General features: G+C 35.5%; 1 protein-coding gene across 2 annotated transcripts in view; it reads right to left on the minus strand.

Moving 5' to 3' along the window:
* Positions 1-1,663: 1,663 nt before the first annotated feature.
* Positions 1,664-21,394, minus strand: part of AP1S2 (adaptor related protein complex 1 subunit sigma 2) — a 28,600-nt gene continuing 8,869 nt past the window's right edge. Inside the window, exons 3-6 of one of the 2 annotated variants that reach the window (XR_014298475.1) lie at positions 20,940-21,048; positions 20,256-20,393; positions 15,568-15,662; positions 1,664-2,980 (exon numbers count right to left, since the gene is read on the minus strand). Coding sequence is in view for 1 of the 2 variants with exons in the window: in XM_082680761.1 (XP_082536887.1) it covers positions 2,933-2,980; positions 20,256-20,393; positions 20,940-21,048 (295 nt within the window). In the remaining variant the exon portion in view is untranslated. The remainder of the gene's footprint in view (positions 2,981-15,567; positions 15,663-20,255; positions 20,394-20,939; positions 21,049-21,394) is intronic. The other variant, XM_082680761.1, reaches the window with a different exon arrangement.

Genomic DNA, 21,394 nt, shown 5'->3' on the forward strand with positions numbered 1-21,394 from the left:
AAAAATAAATAAAAAGCTTAAGACAAAATATCATTCTTAGGTTTCAGATCATAAAAAAGAAAAGATGCTCTCATACTTCCTTATAAGATTTTTATTTTCTTGGTAACCTCCTCTCCATTGATGTACTGGAGATCTCGAGTTTCCGAGTATGTGGCATTTGGCAACTTGAGATTTGGAAATAAGGACTTAAGGATTCACAAAATACTGAGTTTAACAGAAATAGGAAAAGAAATTTCTTCAGGATTGGGATTTCTGAGTGGTATCTGTGGAAAATGAAAGTTCTTTAATCTGTAGTCTAAAGGAAAGGAATTATGTGGTCCAGAATACATTTTACTTTAAAAATTGATATGTGGAAAAAATAAATTGATATGTGGGAATTCTCTGGTGGTCCAGTGGTTAGGACTCAGCACTTTCACTGCCGTGGGCCGGGGTTCAATCCCTCGTCGGGGAATTAAGATCCCACAGGCCATGTGGTGCGGCCAAAAAAAAGAAAAAGAAAATTTGATTTGTTCCAGAATTTAAATGCCTCTACCCTAAAAATGATTGAAAAATTTCTGTAAGTATCTAATGGATTTACAAATGCTGAATAATTCTCACTAAATTCAAAATTTTTCAATCCTTTTCTAAATACAGCCAAGACATACACAATTAAATGTGGGCATTCAAAGCTGAATATTCATCTTAATAGCTCATGGAGGAAAAAACGAGATGAACACCAGCTTGTCCTCAAGGTAGAGATGTTGGTGACTTTTCCCTCAAGTGTTAATGGGTAGTATGAGAGGGATGGAAGGAAGTAGTTTTTAAACCACTGACTGGGTCATTATCCTGATAAATGTCCATCTTGAACTTAGACTTATTAATGCCTTTTTTAAACCTACAATTTGATTACTATTTATGATTCAAAAATTCCAACTCTACATTGCCAGCAGAAGGCCATATGCCTGTTTTCAGTGAAGAGATAGCTGCATGTTGGAGCCTCTTTAAATCTACACATATCCTTTTCTTTTAATTGCACACATATCTATTTTTAGCAGACTAGCAAATTCGTTTGATGGTAGTTGTTTCCTTGATCTTAAATATCCTCATTTCATTGTTTTCCTATTTTTTCTAGAAATCAACGAGTATACTTAAAAAAAATCCACAATTTTGTATGTAACATTTCCTATCTGTAGTTAAATAGGCAGTCCCTTAACTATCATGATAACCAAAATTTTGATTTGCTACTCATACTAGGCAGTACTTGGCACATACCCGTCCATTTCAGCAAGTGTGCTAGCACCTCCGGTTAGTGTGTGTGTGTGTGTGTGGACTCCAGTTGATTTGGAATACCTCTGATTACCTGGAGTGATCTGAGTTGCTCATTCAGAAAGAGAAAGTCAACTGCATCAAGGTTTTAAAAGCAGTATTTATTGATTGAAAATAAATGTGTAGATAAGCTCTCAGTAGCATGGACTCCACATTATTTTTTAATGAGCTTGAAGTACATGAAGACTCCTTAAGTCTTCCGCCATTTATCTTGTGTGTGCTTTTAACCACCACCACATTCAAATGTGGGTGAATTTTCAACATTTTACTCAAAAAATTTTTTCTTTAAATTCTTCCTTCAGCAGCTCTTCATAATTTGACAAACTTTTGGAAAGAGACAGATAAAAACACACGACAGTGGTGTACATTGAACATTTATTACAACTAATTGGCGATGTGATAAGACGTGCTCACGTGGCCTGAATACTGGTCACAATCACAACAAAGCTTAATCCAGCCCAGCAGATACAAATGAAAGTGTAAACTGTGAAGACATGTTTACCATAGAAGTATGTATAAAAGTGACATTGAAACAACTGTATATCCTTAAAAAATATAGAGCCCACTAGTGCCATTTTACCTCATTCAACTCACACTTTCATATGAGAGGTGGTATCTGTTTTTATATTTATGACTTCCAATAACTAGGCAGTGCCATAGAAGGGAAGGAAGCTGCCCTAAAGTTTGCTGCACTTCTAAGTGGAGGGAAGCAATAGGGGAGTAAAATAAATTTGGCTGTAACAAGCACCCTGGAAGGAATATTCCTGCGTTAAACAATGACTTATGCAACACTTTGTGAAGGGAGTAAAACATTTTCCGTAACATACTGTTATTAAGAATCCCTGGTAAGTCAACATTTCCATTTTATTTTGGGGGCATCAAAAAGAATACAACTAAGTGACTAAATGATTATGACAACAAGAAACTTATCTCAGGAGTCAAATGTTCCTTGGCCTTAAAAATAACGTGCTTACTATTATGAAACAGCTGATCTCTGTTCCTCGTCCCAGGTCTGGAATGCCTAAGAAATAATTTTTAGTGTAAAACAGCATCATTCCATTAGTCTTTTGTGTATTCCCTTTGTTTTAAGGTGTTTAGTTTCTAATAAGGGTCTTTGGTATACATTTGTTTTTTTTCTAAAGTTTCAACATAGAGTGAAATTTTTATTCATTTGATATGTGACATGTCAATTCCCTTTATTTGCATATATAATAAAATGAACTAGTCTTTGGTTTCATAAAACCAGGTTTCATATAATTTAACTTTTTTGCCAAAGACAGTAATTAATAAATGTATATTGCCTGACTGTGTCATATTCATAGATACACATAATCAAGGTAATGATAATAATCTATTCAAGAGAAACAGACCTATAAACTTTAAAATAGCCAGAAAAAGTACCTTTCTTTTCCTGCATTCATTCTAATTCATATTTAAGTCCCTTGTTATCACTTGATTAACCAAAGTTCCCTTTAAAAAAAGATTGTGTAGGCCTGAATGAAGCAGCTTAGCAGAACAGTAATACTGACAAGACGTCATCTTACACCATTAGCTAACACGGACATGAAGGCAGTGACCATCTACAGTGTGTGAAATGCCACAAGAAGTCATCAACAGGGGAGGAGAGTTATGTCAGTCCAATTTCTTCAAGAACGCTACGTGGGGTTTCAGCTTCCTGTGGAGGGAAAATGTGAGACTCTGGTAAGCAGATCCGGGGAGGCTTGAGAATGTGAAATTGACACGGAAGGGCGTGCAAGTTTCAGAGAACGCTGAACGCAAGCAGTTCAGCAGTATGGGCACTTCTATGGAGAGCCAGTGCTTATTTAGCGACTTTTGCCCCAAACATCAGAGACCACAGGAGGATATTTTCAGCATGCATTAAATACCTACTGACTACCTACCAATTGTGCTGGGCTCCATTGCTGTAACACAAAAAGCAGTCAAGCCCACTGCAAACGCAGTGCAAACCCACAGCTACCCGACATTTCTACAGGAAAGGTAAGTTACCTTAGTGTTAAAATTCAAAACCTCCCCTAAATAAAGACCAGGGAACCCCCGCTGAGTTCTCCCCATTCTTCACATATTTTGTTTTCCCTGCTCTTTTTTCAAGTCATATGTATTTATTCTTCTCTGAGTTTTTACTCAGTTTTGGACTTAAATGTCCCCAGCAGCAAGGCTGCAGAAACTCACCTTCCCAGACCTCCCCAGAGCAACCAATGGTTTCAGTGGAAGTAACATACAGAAAGAGTGCTCTGGGATCTGGGACAAAAGTGCCTTTTGTTCTATGGAACAACCAATACTCATTTTTAAATGTCAAAAGAAGACTAAACAAAGTAGGCATACTAGAAAAAAATTAAAAGTTTTTCCCAAGTGTCTAATTTTGCACGGCACAAAATAAAAAAGGATCAAGTAGGTCAAATTTCAGGTATTACTAACAACAAGTTTGTAATTAAAAGGCATACTAGATTTTAACAGAGGAAAACAATTTTTGTACCCAAATAACTTACTTTTGCATCCTAATTGTGGTACAGCACAAAACAAGGAAAAGAAAAATTAATTAAACCATAAATCCATACATTAGATTTAATTGTATGTAAAGCACTACATGAAATAATCTTAAGTTAATTATTTAAACTCTTTGGTCTGTTTCCTTATTCCTTATACTATGAAAACAAGGATCATAGTACTTACCTTCATATGTAGAGATTAAGGGAGATAAGGCTTAGTGCCTGATTCACAGAAAGTGCTCAAAAAATGTTAGCTGATACATTACTCAACTGAAATCTAAATGAAGGTATTTAGCCTTACTATAAACCAGCTCTCTATATAAAGTTCATATGATGACCTTTTAGTATGTTTGTGTATTAATGAAAAATGGGTAAAAGTCAGCTTTGGTGAAAAAAGGCTATTTTTTTATGAAGTATTCTTGCCCCCCTCCCCACCTCCAAATTGAACCTCAACCTAACCAGGCTACAGACCTAAATATACATGGAGGATAAGAAAACAAGTTAAACATCACCATTATAATCTGCCAGATACAGAATGGAGGAAATTCTACAGCATAGGGGACTCAGTTTAACAAAAATAGGCAAAGGCGGGTAAAAGCAGAGGAGTTGTTAAAGATTAAGAGAGACTTAAAGAGACCAGATAAAGTGTGAGCCTTGTTTGGAATCTGGCTCTTACAAACCGATTATAAAAATGCATTTTTCAGACAATTAGGAAAAAAAACCCAACCAGGAATAAGACAGGAATTACTATTAATTTTGGGGGGTGTGGTACTCATCTCTTAGGGATACATACTTAAGTAGTAAAGATGAAATGGTAGGATGTCTAGGGCTTGCTGTAAAATAGGCAAAAAAGGTGGGGTGGAAAAAAAAGGCAGGGTGGGGTGGTGATTTATGAAACTAGCATTGAGTTGATGGTTGTTGGAGCTGAGTGATGCGTACATGACAGTTCCTTATACTATTCTATTTGTATGTCTCAGAGTTTTCATGATATAGCTTTAAAAGAAAGTTTAATGGAAGTGATGCAACACTCCCAAGAATGATGTAAGCCAATCTCTTTCATTTATAATAATGTTTAGCCTTAACCATTAAATACACTGCAAGACTGACATCTGAATCACATACGTATTAAATAAAGGGGACAATTTAAAAAGAATCATTTCCATTTAATGTTAAATAATTTTTAAAACATCATATAACCTTTAATGTATTTATTAAAGGGTGCCTACATTGAATTCTATAGTTAACATTCTTAGCTTATCCATGTAAAAATGTCCCCCTATCCTATTCCCTGGAGCTGGTCAGACTTCCCCTATGTGTTCACTGCTTGCAATCTTATACAGCATTTCTTGAAGAGAACCACGTTACTTCTCAAATATGCATTATTTAAAGTATCTGTCCTTTCTGAAAGGCCTAACTTCAAAGAATCATTTACACATTTTCTTCCTTTGAGACTTATACAAAGAGTACGTTAGAGTTTTTTAATCAGTTGTATTTATAATATAAAATTAATTTTCACATGTTCACACTGAAATTGTAGCTCAAAATTACCTAGAAAAACTATTATCTGAATTAGTAATATCCATAGAAACAGAAAGTAGAAAGGTGGTTGGTTACCAAGGGCTGAGGGGAGGGGAAGTGGGGAATAGTTGTCTATAATGGGTAGAGTTTCAGTTTTGCAAGATAAAAAACTTCTGGAGATCTGTTGCACAACAATGTGAACATACTGAACACTGCTGAACTGTACACTTAAAAATGGTTAAACTAGTAAATTTTGTTATTTTTAAAAGACAATTAAAAAAAATTACCTGGAAAAATTAAAATATGAAATATATTATTTATCAAAAGGATGGAGAAGAAAAAAGTCATTCACATGAGACAAAGTACATGCAATACTTTTATTTTAGACATGCAAGGAAAGGTATTTCAGAATCTACTAGTTTAAAGCAAGCAGCTGTATACAAATAACAAAAGAAGCAACATCTTGTTACAGCTGGGCACACAGCATCCAAAGCAAACAGGCATGAGACAATGCATATTTATGCAGCATTAAAACCACATGAATGACATGTTGCAGGGCTGGGGGAGGGATAGAGGAAAAAAATGGAAACGAAAAGACCAATGTTTCCCAATGCTATCAATGTATATAATGCTAAATTTCTCATTTGACCGCCCACCCAGGTTGCTTCAAATGTCATGTGGTACAGTGAGAATGGTAAGAATGGAAACAACTGATCTGCATACCTGCCTTATACACATTTTCACAGGTCTTCTTTCAATGGTAAATCAGTTTGAGCATCTTTTGAATGTATTGTTTAATGATAGGTTACTTAACTCGGGCTTTAAACTCTCTAGATATAAACAATGAATTATTTGGTAATTTCCCCTTTATAATAATATATGTTGCATGTTTTATTAAAAATATACACAAAAATCATCAATATTAAAGGTTTTCATATTCAGAAATATAAAACCATATTTAACAAATCATTAAGTAAATGCAGACAATTATAAAACCATAACTAGTAAAATATTAGTATTTAAGCAATATTAGAATCTTAACTATATAAAATAAAGCAGGTATTAATACTTTGAAAGGATTACTTACTATTGAACAACAGATATTGCAGAAGAGACTTTTCTGATATAGCTTTCTAATAGTTCTTAAAGGGACTGTTTGATACCGTATAGCACAAATGTGATTCAATAAATGTGGCATTATAAATTTCTTAGAAACTGAATGTTTTACCTTAAATATTATATAAGAGTAGATTTTACTTTCTTGTATTATTTCCAAATACACTTTTATGTGATACATTAGAAAACGTTTGCTCATATAGACTATAATATAATCACCCTAAATATAGCTCCCCCCGCCCCCCACCAACATTTGAAGATGAAACCACACTATATTATGCATTGCTTATTCTGCCCTAGCATTTCAGCTATATTTTCTTTGGTAAACATTTTAACAATTGCTAGGTATTCCTCTTACACGATTAATCACAGATGGTTCATAAATGATGACACGTATGTGTTTAAGATGAAGCATTACTCAAAATGGTCATAGGTCATATTTTTTCAAGAATTAAACCAGCTGCAAGCAGGAAAAGCTATATCAAGATCACATATCGAATGAAAATAAAACAGAAAAGAGGATGAAAACAGGAAAATTATTACAATTATAAAGGTAATGGTTCTGAAATGTTCTATTATTATTATACAAGATAATCAGTCACCAAGCTGAGGGTATTTTCTTTCATGAGCATATCAGCTCTCTATTTCCTCTGTGAAATTCTGCATACACGATGATGAGTAGTCATTTAGTACACAGGGACATTAAAATATTCATGACGTGGCTACAAAAGAAATGCATATATTCTTACACACAGTATACAAACTGACATAGACACAATCAGATTTCTAGAATGTTTAGTGCACAGTAAAGAAATTTTAATTGAAACTTAGAATTTGTTTGTTTTTAGAATTTTGGTTCATGGATGAATATTTAACTTCTAAACAAAGCCCAGGAGTTCAGATTCATCTTTTATAATTTTACTGTATATAATGATAATCTATATGATGACCTATATGTCCTACAAAATCCGAAAGCACTGTATTTACTAAAAATACTCTGAAAAGATTTTTCAGTATAAGCCATCTGGTAAATACTGAGTTAACTCAAAATCCAGTTAGAATACTCCCTCCCACCAGTGTTCAAGTTCATCAGGATTTTACCACACGAAGCAAAGGAATTTAATCCCTTAATGAAAATCATTACATCCTAGAATGACCATGAACTTTTACAGATCCTAAAGGAAAATCTTTCCCAAGAAAAAAGGAGAAAAGTAGTCACCCATTTGGTAGCAATAGAGGTTTTCAATGGTTTGCTTAGCTTAAAAAAAAAATTCCCAAGACTATACCCTTGCGACTAAGGATATTACTTTTAAAATAATCCTCGAGAAAGATTTTAAAGGACTCTCCAAATAGATGTGTTAAATATCTATGCCTTCTCTCTATAAATGTACCTAAAAGGATGTTTCTCACATCAACAAGGTAACCTGAGGTGAGGTTTTAAACTGACCCTAGAGTGCACAGAAGAGATGAATGTCTAGGGACTCCAAAACCTCCCTGAAACTAGAGACAAAATTAGGTACAGATTTTCCTGAGAAGAGGGCCCATGGCCCATCAGACTCTCAAAGCGATTATACCCCTCCAAAAGGCTTGTGACTCAAAAAAGTTTAAAACTGCTTATTTGAGTGCTTTTAAGATATCCTCAATTTAATATTTATTCAACTTGGCACTTTGAAATATTAGGCTACAAACTCATGTAAACTGTTTCAATAAAATATGTAACAGATACCTTATACTTAAATAATAACCATTAAATACAAAAGTGTTTGAGGAAAAAAGCCAGTTAAATTTTAATCCTCAGATAATTCCTAAACAGTTTAAAGATATAATTGCTTTTTTTCTCCCACTCAGAATATTGTGGAATGAAGCAGCAAGCTAAAATAATACTAATAATAAATTGAACCCCTAAATGCTTCATTTTCATGAGGGAATTCGATTTCGGTATCAATGGTATTAATAATAGTATTTTGGTCAATGAACTCTGAACCTATTTCAATATTCTCTGTGTAAAAAATATAAATTATAAGCCCCAATGATAGATCATTATCAGAGCAAAATTTCCTATGAAAATATCAGTTAAATGAAATAACTGGGACTATCCCTTGGGATTTAATGTAATTAAACTTTTCAGGTAATGCTAAACTATAAACAACGAACTTGACAAAATTATAATTACAAACGGAATTTATATATCCTACTACATTTTGATACATGTAAGTACTCCAGCACATATTCTACTATGCTTTCTTACACCCAATGAAACTCTTGCTGTGATACATGTTCCGTTTTCTGGACAGAGAACAAGAAAAATTTGTCTATCAAATAACTTTTCACCTAAATAATACCAGTACTTTGAGCCTTTATATTACAGCTTTTCATCTTTTTGTTTTCTCTCTTAATTTTATTTATTTATTTTTTTGCAGTACGCGGGCCTCTCACTGCTGTGGCCTCTCCCGTTTTGGAGCACAGGCTCCGGACGCGCAGGCTCAGCGGCCATGGCTCACGGGCCCAGCCGCTCTGTGGCATGTGGGACTGGGACACGAACCCGTGTCCCCTGCATCGGCAGGCAGACTCTCGACCACTGCGCCACCAGGGAAGCCCTCTCTCTTAATTTTATATCACACCATGTAAAAACCAACAATTAAAAGAAAAGAAAAAGGTAGTTTCTCAAATAGGGCTGAGTACACAGCGGTTCCTCCCCAGAGGAGACCTAACTCTGAAAGAGAACAATTCTATAGAAGCAATTCTCAACCCTGACTGCCCCCCCCCGACTGCCCCCCCTCCCCGTATGCGGGCCTCCCACTGTTGTGGCCTCTCCCATCGCAGAGCACAGGCTCCAAACGTGCAGGCTCAGCGGCCATGGCTCACGGGCCCAGCCGCTCCGCGGCATGTGGGATCTTCCCGGACCAGGGCACGAACCCGTGTCTCCTGCTTCAGCAAGCGGACTCTCAACCACTGCGCCACCAGGGAAGCCCCCCAGGCATTTCTGACAGACCTTTACTACCCTTTAGGAAAGAAAAGGGTTGATAAAGCCAAACTATTCTTTATAACAGTGATCCATATTACTGTACTTAAGAAATTATCATCCAGCCAATTGAGAAGAATACTCTTCAAAGGGCAAAAACCTCCTCACCGGAAAAACACTCTTCAAGAAGAAAACAAACTCTAAAACCCACAAAAATAAGTGTATTGGGCTTCCCTGGTAGCGCAGTGGTTAAGAATCCGCCTGCCAATGCAGGGGACACAGGTTCAAGCCCTGGTCCGGGAAGATTCCACATGCCGCAGAGCAACTAAGCCCGTGCGCCACAACTACTGAGCCTGAGCTCTAGAGCCCGTGAGCCACAACTACTGAGCCCGCGAGCCACAACTACTGAAGCCCACGCACCTAGAGCCCGTGCTCCGCAACGAGAGAAGCCACCGCAATGAGAAGCCCGCACACCGCAACAAAGAGAGCCCCCGCTCGTCGCATCTAGAGAAAGCCCGTGTGCAGCAAAGACCCAACACAGCCAAAAGTAAAAAATAAATTTTTTTTTAAATTAAAAAAAATAAATGTATTCTTTTAACCACTTTTAAGTTGCTATAACACGTTTTAAGTACTTGCCCAGTTTAAACTGCTAGGGGCTGAGAAAGTTGTGCTATAAATAAATGCCTTAATGAGCATTTAAGGCTGATTTTTAGCTAAATGACAGATATGCCCATAATTAACCAAGTTATCTTTTCTCTTATATACGAGGAAAACATTATAGTGGATTAAATATAACTCCAGTATTCTGGGCCTTCTTACCACCAGTACATTTTATGAGTCATGTAATAATTATATTAATTAAGAATTGGGGAGGGTGAGAATGAAGTCTGTTACAATACACAGACTTTATAGTCCTGTGCAGAATTAGACCTACTGTCTTCTATTACCTAGCAAACTGAGTTTAATACACTGAAATGTCAGTGATTTAGATTGTGTGGGAATAAAGACCAGAATGAAAATAGTGAGAAAAAAAATTTAAACAAGTTGTATTACACAAACATAAACCACAAGTGCCCTTAGTACAGATTCTTTGGTGACCTATTTTTTTAAATAAAGATTAGATATTTACTATTTTCAGTCTGAAATGGGCCTTTAATCCTGGGCAAACCTATTCCAAACCCTCAACATTTTCCTCAAGTTATCTACCTCTTCTTTCTCCTCAGTCCCTGCAGCTCTCCTCTAGATGTAGTTTCTCAACTCATCCAACTCATGAGGAAAAAAAAAAAATTTACATCTTTAACCCGTTCATCTCCTCAAAACAGAGGAGGGAGAAGACTCACCTTACTCAAGACCAATGCTTTTGATTCCATTCCTATTCACCCTCCGCATATACTTTTCCCATTATTCCATTCCTGTTTTTCATTGCTCTCTCCATTAGCTCCTCTTCTCAGTATACATGCATGTTCAACTTTCCTCCATACTAAGAATAATCTTTTTCTTAATCCCCTACAAAAAGGACCAGATGTAGTGGGAAGTGTAGGACAACAAACACAGCAGAAAGGAATTAAGTTACACCTGTTCTCAAAACCACCTACGTTCCTAAGACAAACCTCATTACCTTAAAAATTCCCAGATATTCACTATACTAGGCCAATGACTCAAAAGTAAAATGATCTGATAAACTATAATGAAAACTGGTAAGCAAGTAATTATCTGAAGGCTTAAGTCTTGTTGAAATGAGAAGTGCTTAAATAAACTAGTGGTATTGGATCCAAAACTGAAAACCTAGTGTCCTGATTTTTCTTTCTGGTACACTATGTAGTCAAAGAGAAATAATGTACATTTAATTAAAAATATATATAAGAAAGTGTAATTTGTAGTTACTGCTCTACTTCAGTTTTTCTTGAAGGGGCTTCACTTATTCCTTGAACTGTATCCTTTGTCCTTCATGTTCTAGAATACAATGGTCCTTTTTATTGCCCCTCACTGAATACTGTGGCAAAGTCCTTATTCTCAACTCTGGAACTCTAATCCTTGAGCTAAAGACCAAAGGGCTGCAGAGTATCCAAATGCACTAAGATCTCTTTTTAGCAATGAATAAAAAGAGAAGAAATGAGAGCACTTTATAAGGTACCTTTTAGATGAAAGGGCTCACGGTGTCTTATTACAAAAGCACTTGTGAGGCACTAGGAAAATCGAGCGATTTTTTTACATTAAGTTAGCAATGTGGCAAGAGCAATATGGTTGTTCCAGATGGTTAGTGTTAAAATGGCCAAAAGAACATAAGTGCTTCACTTTACCTGCTGAAACTTCCTTTTTAGCAAATTCTACTCTAGTTTCAACTAAAGGAACAACACAATGTAGTCTTCCATTCACAGAGCAGCATTTTGTCTTTTTAAAAAATTTATAAATTAAAAAAAATTATACTTAAAGTACATGTTTTACACTTCTAGAAAACAGGAGGGAGGGACCTCAAATATCTTCAGAGGTAATACTGTTAATGTCCTACTCCTAGATCTTTTCTTACTTGATGCGTATCTTTCCATATCATTACATAGAAATTGATCTCATTTCTTTCAAAGCCAGGTTAACAGTTTCATGTATGGTTGTACTGTAATTTTCTTAACCTATTTCCCATTGATGGACATTTGGTTAGGTTCCAATGGCTCAATATTATACTGAGCATGTGTCTTGCTGCATCTGTATATTTCTGTTGGATAAAATTCCTTCCAGTATAACTAATGGGGCAAAGGTGTACACATTTAACTGTTAATAGATATCACTAAACTAATCCTTCAAAATGGAATACAAATTTATGCGTTCATAAGAAGCAAACAATTATTCTTTGCCAATCCAAGAAACCAAAAAAAAAAAGCTAACTGATATTTTAATTTACATTCCCTTAGTCAAAGGACCATGTGTTTTTTCTTTCATCTGTGGATTACTTATTCATATCTCCTGCTGTCTTATTCTGTTGTGCTGTTGGTCTACTTCTATTACATTTGTCTTAAAAATAATAATGAGGAAAACTTAACTACATTTCCTAAAACCCTGCTCTAAAACCCGTTAGTGATAAAATAGTAAAGAGAAATTACTTTCTCTGGCAGTTAATTGTACTTTTTTAATAAAGAAGCAGAATAATTAACCTAGCTAATATAACTTTAAACTATAAAGAAATAGTTTTAAGCACATTTTAGGGTAGTTGTATTGTATTTGCCCTGTTCTTCCATTAGGATCATAACTTGAAATGCCCTAAACTTAATCAGGATTTTCAAAATAGAAAAGATTTCTTGGAATCACTGAATTTCAAATATTCAAACTCTAAATATCTTTACTAAGTAAATTCTTTAACGCTAATAGGGTATAAAAGAAAAACAACAAAAATGTCTACAGGTACAACATAAGTCTATATATGTAAATTCTGGTCATTTAAACTATTTCTCTCTTAAGGAATTATCAAATCCCTAAGGTGGATAGGGAAATCAGCAGAAAATTCAAGTGTTCTAACTGCCTGCAGGGTATGCTCAATTCTGTTTTCAGGCAAAAACTCAATTACCTTAATAGATGTTAACAGATTTGGTTGTTGTTGAGGAAATTAAATTATATAGTGACATCCCATAAGTTTTACTACGGGCTATCTCTGGTTATCAAGTAAAAGTAATTTTGGTGGATCACAGAGGTGATTTTTATAGCCATTTACTTGAGCACATTTCTCCTTCTTTCACAATTTTTAGGGTTTTTTTTCCCCTTCTACTTTTGATTCAGCCAGTCATTTATAATCTGGACTATACATTATATTGAAAAGATGTAGCAGTCCATAAATGTAAATGGAATCTATAAATGAAAATTTTATATATTACATGATGTTAAATTAAACCAGGGTTTCTGGACCTTGGCACTGTTGACACTTGAGGCTGGATAATTTCTTATTCTGAGAGGGCCGTTATGGGCACTGCTGGTTCTTTAACAGTGCGTCCTTGATCTTTACCTACTAGATGCCAGTAGCACCTCACGGCTAGCAGTGACAATCAAAAATGTGTTCAGACATTGCCCAATGTCCCCTGAGGAGGCACAACTTCCCCACCCCCAACCCTAGTTGAGAACCAGAATAAACTGTCTCTGGCTGGTGGGTAAAATTATGTTCTCGTGTGCTTGCCTGTATTTGTTAATTTTCCTATAATGGGAATTTTTATTAAAAAAAAAAAAAGACAGCAGAGGAAACAATAAAAGAAAAAAGAATGTCTCAATAGGGGAAAAAAGAACTCAAACCCTGCAATTTTTCAGAAAGTACTTTTTAAAGAAAAAAATCACGTCAACTTACTTCAATAAATAAATAAATAAACACATAAAACCACCACCAGCAGCTAGGAATATGATCTTTGCAGGTCCCTGTGCAGGTCCCAATCCTAGGGCTCATGCAATCAACTTAGTGGATCAGGACCAGCATTGAAAAAAAGAATAGAATAGAAAACATGAGACTATAAAATAAGAAATATAAGTAAGTATATATTATTTAACCAAAAATTTTTTTGGTTTATGTAACTATTGTGATATAAAATTGCATTTATTACTGTGGCTTCTTGTCAAATACTTTTGAAAATCACATTTACAGTTACTGAATATTTTAAGTTATTCCAACTTTTCATTATTACAGACAGACCAGAGTAGCAACAGTGGACTCAAAATGAATTAAAATGAAACAGCAAGGGGGAAATCCTCAAAATTCTGAAAAGCAAACAAAGAAAAAGAGTTCAAAAAACAGACATACAGCAAAATGATTACAACCTAAAAACCAGTGACCAAGGGCATTGGCCAAACTGTTTCTTATTAAATGCAAAGTGAAAGGCAAGATTTGTTCCACCTTCTGTTTTCTCTGTATCTACCCTTCTGTATTTTCTATTTCAAGTATTAATGTAACTAAACCTCACTTATCCAGAATTTGTTCTAGCAGACCCCAATCAAGTTTACTCATAAAAAGATAAAATAGGGCTTCCCTGGTGGCGCAGTGGTTGAGAGTCTGCCTGCCGATGCAGGGGACACGGGTTCGTGCCCCGGTCCGGGAAGATCCCACAAGCCGCGGAGCGGCTGGGCCCGTGAGCCATGGCCGCTGAGCCTGTGAGTCTGGAGGCTGTGCTCCGCAACGGGAGAGGCTACAGCAGTGAGAGGCCCGCGTAAAAAAAAATTTAAAATATGCTGGCGTAAAAGATTATATATATAGCCTTGTTAACTTTTACCCAATTGAAAAGAAGAAGGTTTAGGCTTAAAGGTTTTAATACAAACAGTGGTAATTACAAAGGAATTACAGGAGCTTGTCTTATTAAAGCCAATCCTAAGAGGATTTTTATCAAAATGCTTTTTGCTGTTATATTACTGTATATATTTTAAAGCATCTGTTTTAAAACAATGTTAAGATATTCTTTATTCTTGAGTTTGACTACCTTGCCCAAAGCCCAAATATTCTTAATTAGCAAGATTTTAATTAAAAAAAAACCCCAAACTTATTAAAAGGCATGTTATTAAATACTTCAATAAGTACTTACTTACTTAAAATACTTTTAAGTTACAAAAGATTCATTTTTAAAGAAATCACTTTTTCTCTTAAGATTCTTACCTTTCCATTTTTATGCAGTCCAAGAGATTTATTAATTACTACTTCCACAAAGATGTATAGTACTAAGATGTATCATGCAGGCCCAGCACTAAAACAAATCAATTTTAGCAGCACTAATTCTCCATAGAGCACCACTTTCTAGATGAGGCAAATTAACAACTGTAAATCCAATAAATCTATTCATAAAGTGGACCACCTTGAAGTAGAAGCAAATTCATGAGTGTAATGCTTGCTTTTGGTACCTCACTTATTTTTCATTTCTCAGATTACTTTAGTGAGAAACAATACCAACAGCAAACAAAGCTCAAAAGGAAAACCCCCACGAATTTGAAAATGATGCTGTTAGTATAAAAAAAAAGGTTGACACATCTCAAAGCGCTGATCAACACCATCATGCATCTACCGCTGAGGGTTAAAGCCCAACACCCAGTATTTAACTATTTGATCTTCACAGATCAAGCAAGGACTTGAAATCATCTCACGTGCAACAGTTTTGGCATAACACCCCATTTTATCCATGCCACGAAAATGGTAAATTTAGTAGTTACCAATAAATAAGGTGGGGGTCAAAGGGACTAAAGCCTTAGACTGCTCTTTATCATAAGATATCCTCAGACAAACCTCCCCATTCTTCATTCTGGCTCTATAAAATTAAGGAGCAGAGAAAAACTGGTAAGTGCCTGACTTCACAAAGAAAATGCACTCTATATTTCCTTTGTCATTATATGTAATGTTTATAAAATAAATCCAACTGTACTGCTACCCCATGCCCTCCCTCCAAAAAAATCTAGCTTAAAATAGGTATTTAATTGGTGCTGGGGAAAATGTTCCAAGTATTGCAAATAAAAAATGTCAATTTAGTAATCTCAGCATGTTGCACTTTAATAATTTAAGAATCAAGTTAAGTACGAGTGGCATGTTAAGAAAATATGTTTTAAATTCCAACGGTCAAATGTTAAAAATTGGATAACAGACCAATTATTCTGGGCTTTACCCCCAAATCTAATTATGTATTCATACAACAGAATACCAAAAGGAATTAACATAGAGTTTGGTCTAGAAATATCAAAATTGTAACCCTTCCTTACCAAGTAATTAAGTAAAACAAGACATCTTTATTATTTAATCATAATATCTGATATTTTAGTAATTATTATTCAGATACACATTTATGTTATGTTCTCATTACTGACTATAAAATGCTAATAGAAAATCTACTTTATGCACTGACTTTCTAACCCTGTTTGCCTATAAAATGAAGGACTATCTAAACAAACTATATGACATTTACACAAATTGAGTAAAAAGGACATTTTAAAGAAATTTTTCTAAAGAAAATAAACATTCTTAAGGATAGAAATGTGTATTTCACAGATTAAAAAAGGATTAAAACCAAAATTATTTTGTGCTTTGCATATATCTTTAAGCCAACAGATATTTTCAATATAAATTCAAAGTCATCTTTGGTGTTTAGAAAAAATCAATTCAAGTAAAAGACCTGACACTAAATAGAAAAAGAAAAAAAAATCACAATATATGAAAAACTAGATTAAGATCAATTAATTAGGACTTCTACAAATTTAAGACTGCATTTAGATAAGTGTCTTTACAGCTATATTTACAATTTTGGAAGCAAAATCATTTCATGACATAGACTAAGTGAATATTATACCCTAAATTATAAGACCAAAAAAGCTACTATAGATCTAGGCATTTTGATAAATCCAACAAGAAATGATTTGAAAAATACTATTTATATCTATATATCCAATTAATAAATTCCAACTATTGATAACTTGGACAATGAAAATTTCCAGTCTAAAAAGTAAAGGATAGCATCAGTCTTAGGAAACCTACTTTGTTCAACGTAGAGAAACCTCCAGGAGAATTATGGATTTCTTTACTATATTACTGAGACATACAGAAGTTGGTGTCTAAAACAGAATGTTTAAAACATACCAAGAAAATACACAAATGGGGGTTGGGGCGGACAGAGCACAGTGGTTAAGATTTCATACAGCTCTGGAGTCTAGCAGATCTGGGTTTACAATCCTGGTTTTGCCAACTGCTACCTAGGACCAGTCATTGGAACTTCACCGAGCCTCTAGAGCCTCTGTTTCTTCTTTGGTTAAAAAGGCTCTCGTGGGGGCTTCCCTGGTGGCGCAGTGGTTGAGAGTCTGCCTGCCGATGCAGGGGACACGGGTTCGTGTTCCAGTGCCACATGCCGCGGAGCGGCTGGGCCCGTGAGCCATGGCCGCTGAGCCTGCGCGTCCGGAGCCTGTGCTCCGCAACGGGAGAGGCCACAACAGTGAGAGGCCCGCGTACCACAAAAAAACAAAAACAAAAGGCTCTTGTGACCTTCTCAGGAAATCCTGATGATTAGCATAGGATGCCTCACATCTAACTGCTCAATAAGCATTAGCTATCATCATAGTTCTTTTTTGCTATCATTGTGCCCAGACAAATCTTTTTCAGCAGTTTGTAGAATGCTTTTTCTCATCTTATTCTATCACCTATTTTATGAACATAATATTCAAATACTCTCCCAGAGATGTAAACTTGTATCATGTATCAACATATAAATGACTCTATTGTAGGAAACAAACATCTTATCATCCTGGATTTCTTATGACAGTATTGGTGAATAACCTGAATAAACAAGTTAACCTGAACAGAATAACCTGAATGAAGCTTAACTGCCCCATACAGACTCTAGCTTGGTTTCATAAAGGCCTTAACCTCACTCTAAATTCAGAATGGACCAGCCACGTTCTGCCTCCTCAAGACCTGAATGGCTAAATTAAGAAAGATGGTTCACCTGGACCATTGAATAGAAAATGTCTTAATATAGTATCAATTTGGTTTATGTACAAAACAATGTAGTCACAGATGAGAAATAGGGCCAAAGCTCTCTTCTAAAGACAAGGAACTGTAATTAACAGTAGTCAGGTTTTTTTTTTTTAAACTAGGGTGAGATGGGGTAAGGAGAATTTTACATGGAACTAAGGACATCCTATGCTTCTCTCTCCATTCCTACTTTTCCCAATTAGAGATATAAAAATACTACTTCAAAAAAAGAGACAGTACTTCTTATTAAAATACTTTTATAGGGGAGATACACACACATGTACACATTTACAAACAAACGTGTACCTGTAATAACTTCTGGATCCTCTAGTATATTACTCAATACATGCTATAAAGTAAACTTAGCATATTTGTCATATTGTAAAGTGTATAGCGATTTCCCAGTAGGGTTTAAAAAACAATCCAGACACAAGAGACGTCAATTCCCTAAACATTACTCTCCAGAAAAAAATATTAAAATTAAAAGCTGAACTTCAACAACTTTAGAAATGTTTCAAGGCATACGTAATTAATCAGGAAATGACAAAGAACTTGGACCAGGATCTGATAGAACCGAATATAGTTCCATAATAATGAAATATAAAAGTGATCAAGGGAAGGAACAAATATGAAAAACTCCCAGACTGCACTGGCAATCCAGGGGTTAAGACCCTGCGCTTTCAATGCAGGGGACATGGGTTTGATCCCTGGTAAGGGAACTAAGATCCCACATGCTGCAAGGCACGGCCAAAAAAAAAAAAGAAAGAAAAATTCCCAATTTCTGACCCTGGTCTTGACCTAATTTTTAGAAAAGTCTGGTTAGTGAACAGCAAAATAAGGAGGTGCTAACTTTAAAGCAATTTTACAACAGTAGAATATGAACTTGTAGTCGGCACATCTGACATTTAAAAAGAAAATCTTCGAATGACATGTATACAATCAATTAATAAACAACTGTGGCAAACCATACACACATGGAAAAAGGGCTGTGCTCATTTCACTACTGAACAGCAGATGCCATTAGGGCTGTCAACAAAATACTTCACTTGTGCAGGCACCTTAACCCCTGTTTTGGTAACTCAAGATAATTAAATGTACAAAGCATTGTCTCATATTTAACTTATGAATGTTCCAGATGATGTCATCCCAACTTCAAACAATCCCCACAACTGACCTAGTCAGTGACTGATGCAGAGGGATTACCGAGAGCTCCCCACTCTCCTGACTGAGGCCAACAGTTAAGAAGTTATAATGGGGGCTTCCCTGGTGGCGCAGTGGTTGAGAGTCCGCCTGCCGATGCAGAGGACACGGGTTCGTGCCCCGGTCTGGGAAGATCCCACATGCCGCGGAGCGGCTGGGCCCGTGAGCCATGGCCGCTGAGCCTGCGCGTCCGGAGCCTGTGCTCCGCAACGGGTGAGGCCACAACAGTGAGAGGCCCGCGTACCGCAAAAAAAAAAAAAAAGAAGTTATAATGAAGAAAAAGATTTACTCTGATTTAAAGCTTCCTTTAATAATAAAAAAGACAATTACCATAATGAAAAAACTAATTTTTTTATATTGACTAGCTCCTTCTCCTCATGCTATAAACTTTCTATTTGAATAAAACCACAATTATGACTAAAGCATAATTCAACTAGGTACCTGAATTAATGTATCATTAAGTTTTTAGGAAAAGGTAGCCTTATCTACGAAATTTTTAACTTCAGAAATTGAAGGTACAGAAGTATCAAATATACAATTAACCCAAGACAACTGTGGAAGTTAGAAAGGGAAAGGGGTTTTATCAATGGTTCTTGTGATATCAAGGCAAGACAAGAATGTAGCTGTTTAACAGAACATGGTTTGTTATTTAAGAAAATCATAGAGAAGTAGAAATACTTTTTAGTTAGTTTTGCTAACACAAAACTAGAGGATTCTACAAAAAGTATAATTATAACACTATCATTTGCTTGGCTACATTTGCACTTAATGGACATGAGGTGAAAATATGAACCAACTTGGAATGAAAATGCCATAATCTCACAGTCAACTCCTCATTGTACACACTAGTGAGAAAAGGGGTTATCTTAAGTAATTCAGAACAATGGACAGAGAGTTCTCAAATTACTGTTACTTTTCCCATCTTAAAGTAGTCCATCCTCTAAATGTTTGGACTCTGGTGTTTTGGGGTCCCAAAATGGGCCATCTCCAAAGTAAACAATCCATCCACAGATAACTGAGTCGATGTGGCTGACACATATTCCAATCAATAAACTGCACATGGACACTACATGCCAAGCATGCTTCAGAGTAATTTCTGAAACTGTAAGAATGAGGGAAGATGACTGAGACTTCCCTAGCAAGAGCAAAACATGCTAGTGTCCAGTCAAGAGAACTCTGAGTAGCTTACCTCCTGTAGTAGATCAGCCTGCTCAATTGCTTTAAGGACATTTTTCTTGGATGTTTCCTGAACTTCTCCTCCCAAAAGAAACTCATCCAAAATAAAATAAGCCTTCTCAAAATTAAAGATGATATCAAGTTCACACACCTGAAAAGCAAAAATAAATAAATAAATAAATAAATAAAACCGAAGAAAGTAAAAGATACTTACCTACTTACTTACTATCAGGTAGTCAGTAAAATCTGACCAGAGGGAATCAATCTTAATGCCTACAAGCTAAGGAAGACCAGACTCTGCAAGCTCCTAACATGGGCAACTTAATAATTTTCTACTCATAAAGACTGATCTTTTGAAATACATATTTCTGGGTAATATGATTGTAACTGCTAACCAAATCTAAATTCTATACTAAGCACTTCCAGTATATTAATCTTTGCAGTTGGACCCCTTTCTATTTCACTATTTTAAACCTTGTTCTCAGCAGCATAATTAAATGAGTAGGTCTGTGGGGTCAAGCAATTCTGGCAGTTAACTCACTAGGCACACTGACAAGAAATAGCCATTCCTTCCCTCTCCCACAGTTACTATCAAATAGTCAGAATCCCCAAGATAATTAAATAATAAACTTGTTACAGAAAAGGTTAAAAAAAAAGCACTATGGCATTCAATTTCCTAAAACAAAATACTACTCACACTGCCAAAATACTTGTCAAGTAATTCCACATAACGATGAATTATTTCCAGGGTAATTAGTTCATTGTCCTGATCCTCAATAGCACAGCAAAAATACAGACTGGCATATCTGTAACAAAAAACAGATGTAGAAAAAAATTTACCCTATAATCATGTTTTCTAAAATACATTTTCATATCCTATTGTAAAATATGTCATGCTTATACAGTTTATTTCCTCTTTACAACAGTAGATTATTTTTCTCCTAGACTATAAAAGTAATAAATGTACAAAAAGAAATTTTGAAAAGTACAGGCAAGCAAAAAAAAAAAAGAAAGAGTTACTTATTTTGCTCTTCTTCCATTCAGGCTCCTTTCTAGAATATTCTAAAACACAATTGACCCAGGTTGTTCTCAAGTTTACTTAAAACAAAGTGCACTGTTGACTATTTCAAACCACAAGTAAACAGGGAAGAA

The sequence above is a fragment of the Grampus griseus genome (assembly GCF_964374135.1).
Source record: "Grampus griseus genome assembly, chromosome: X".
Classification (NCBI taxonomy): domain Eukaryota; kingdom Metazoa; phylum Chordata; class Mammalia; order Artiodactyla; family Delphinidae; genus Grampus; species Grampus griseus.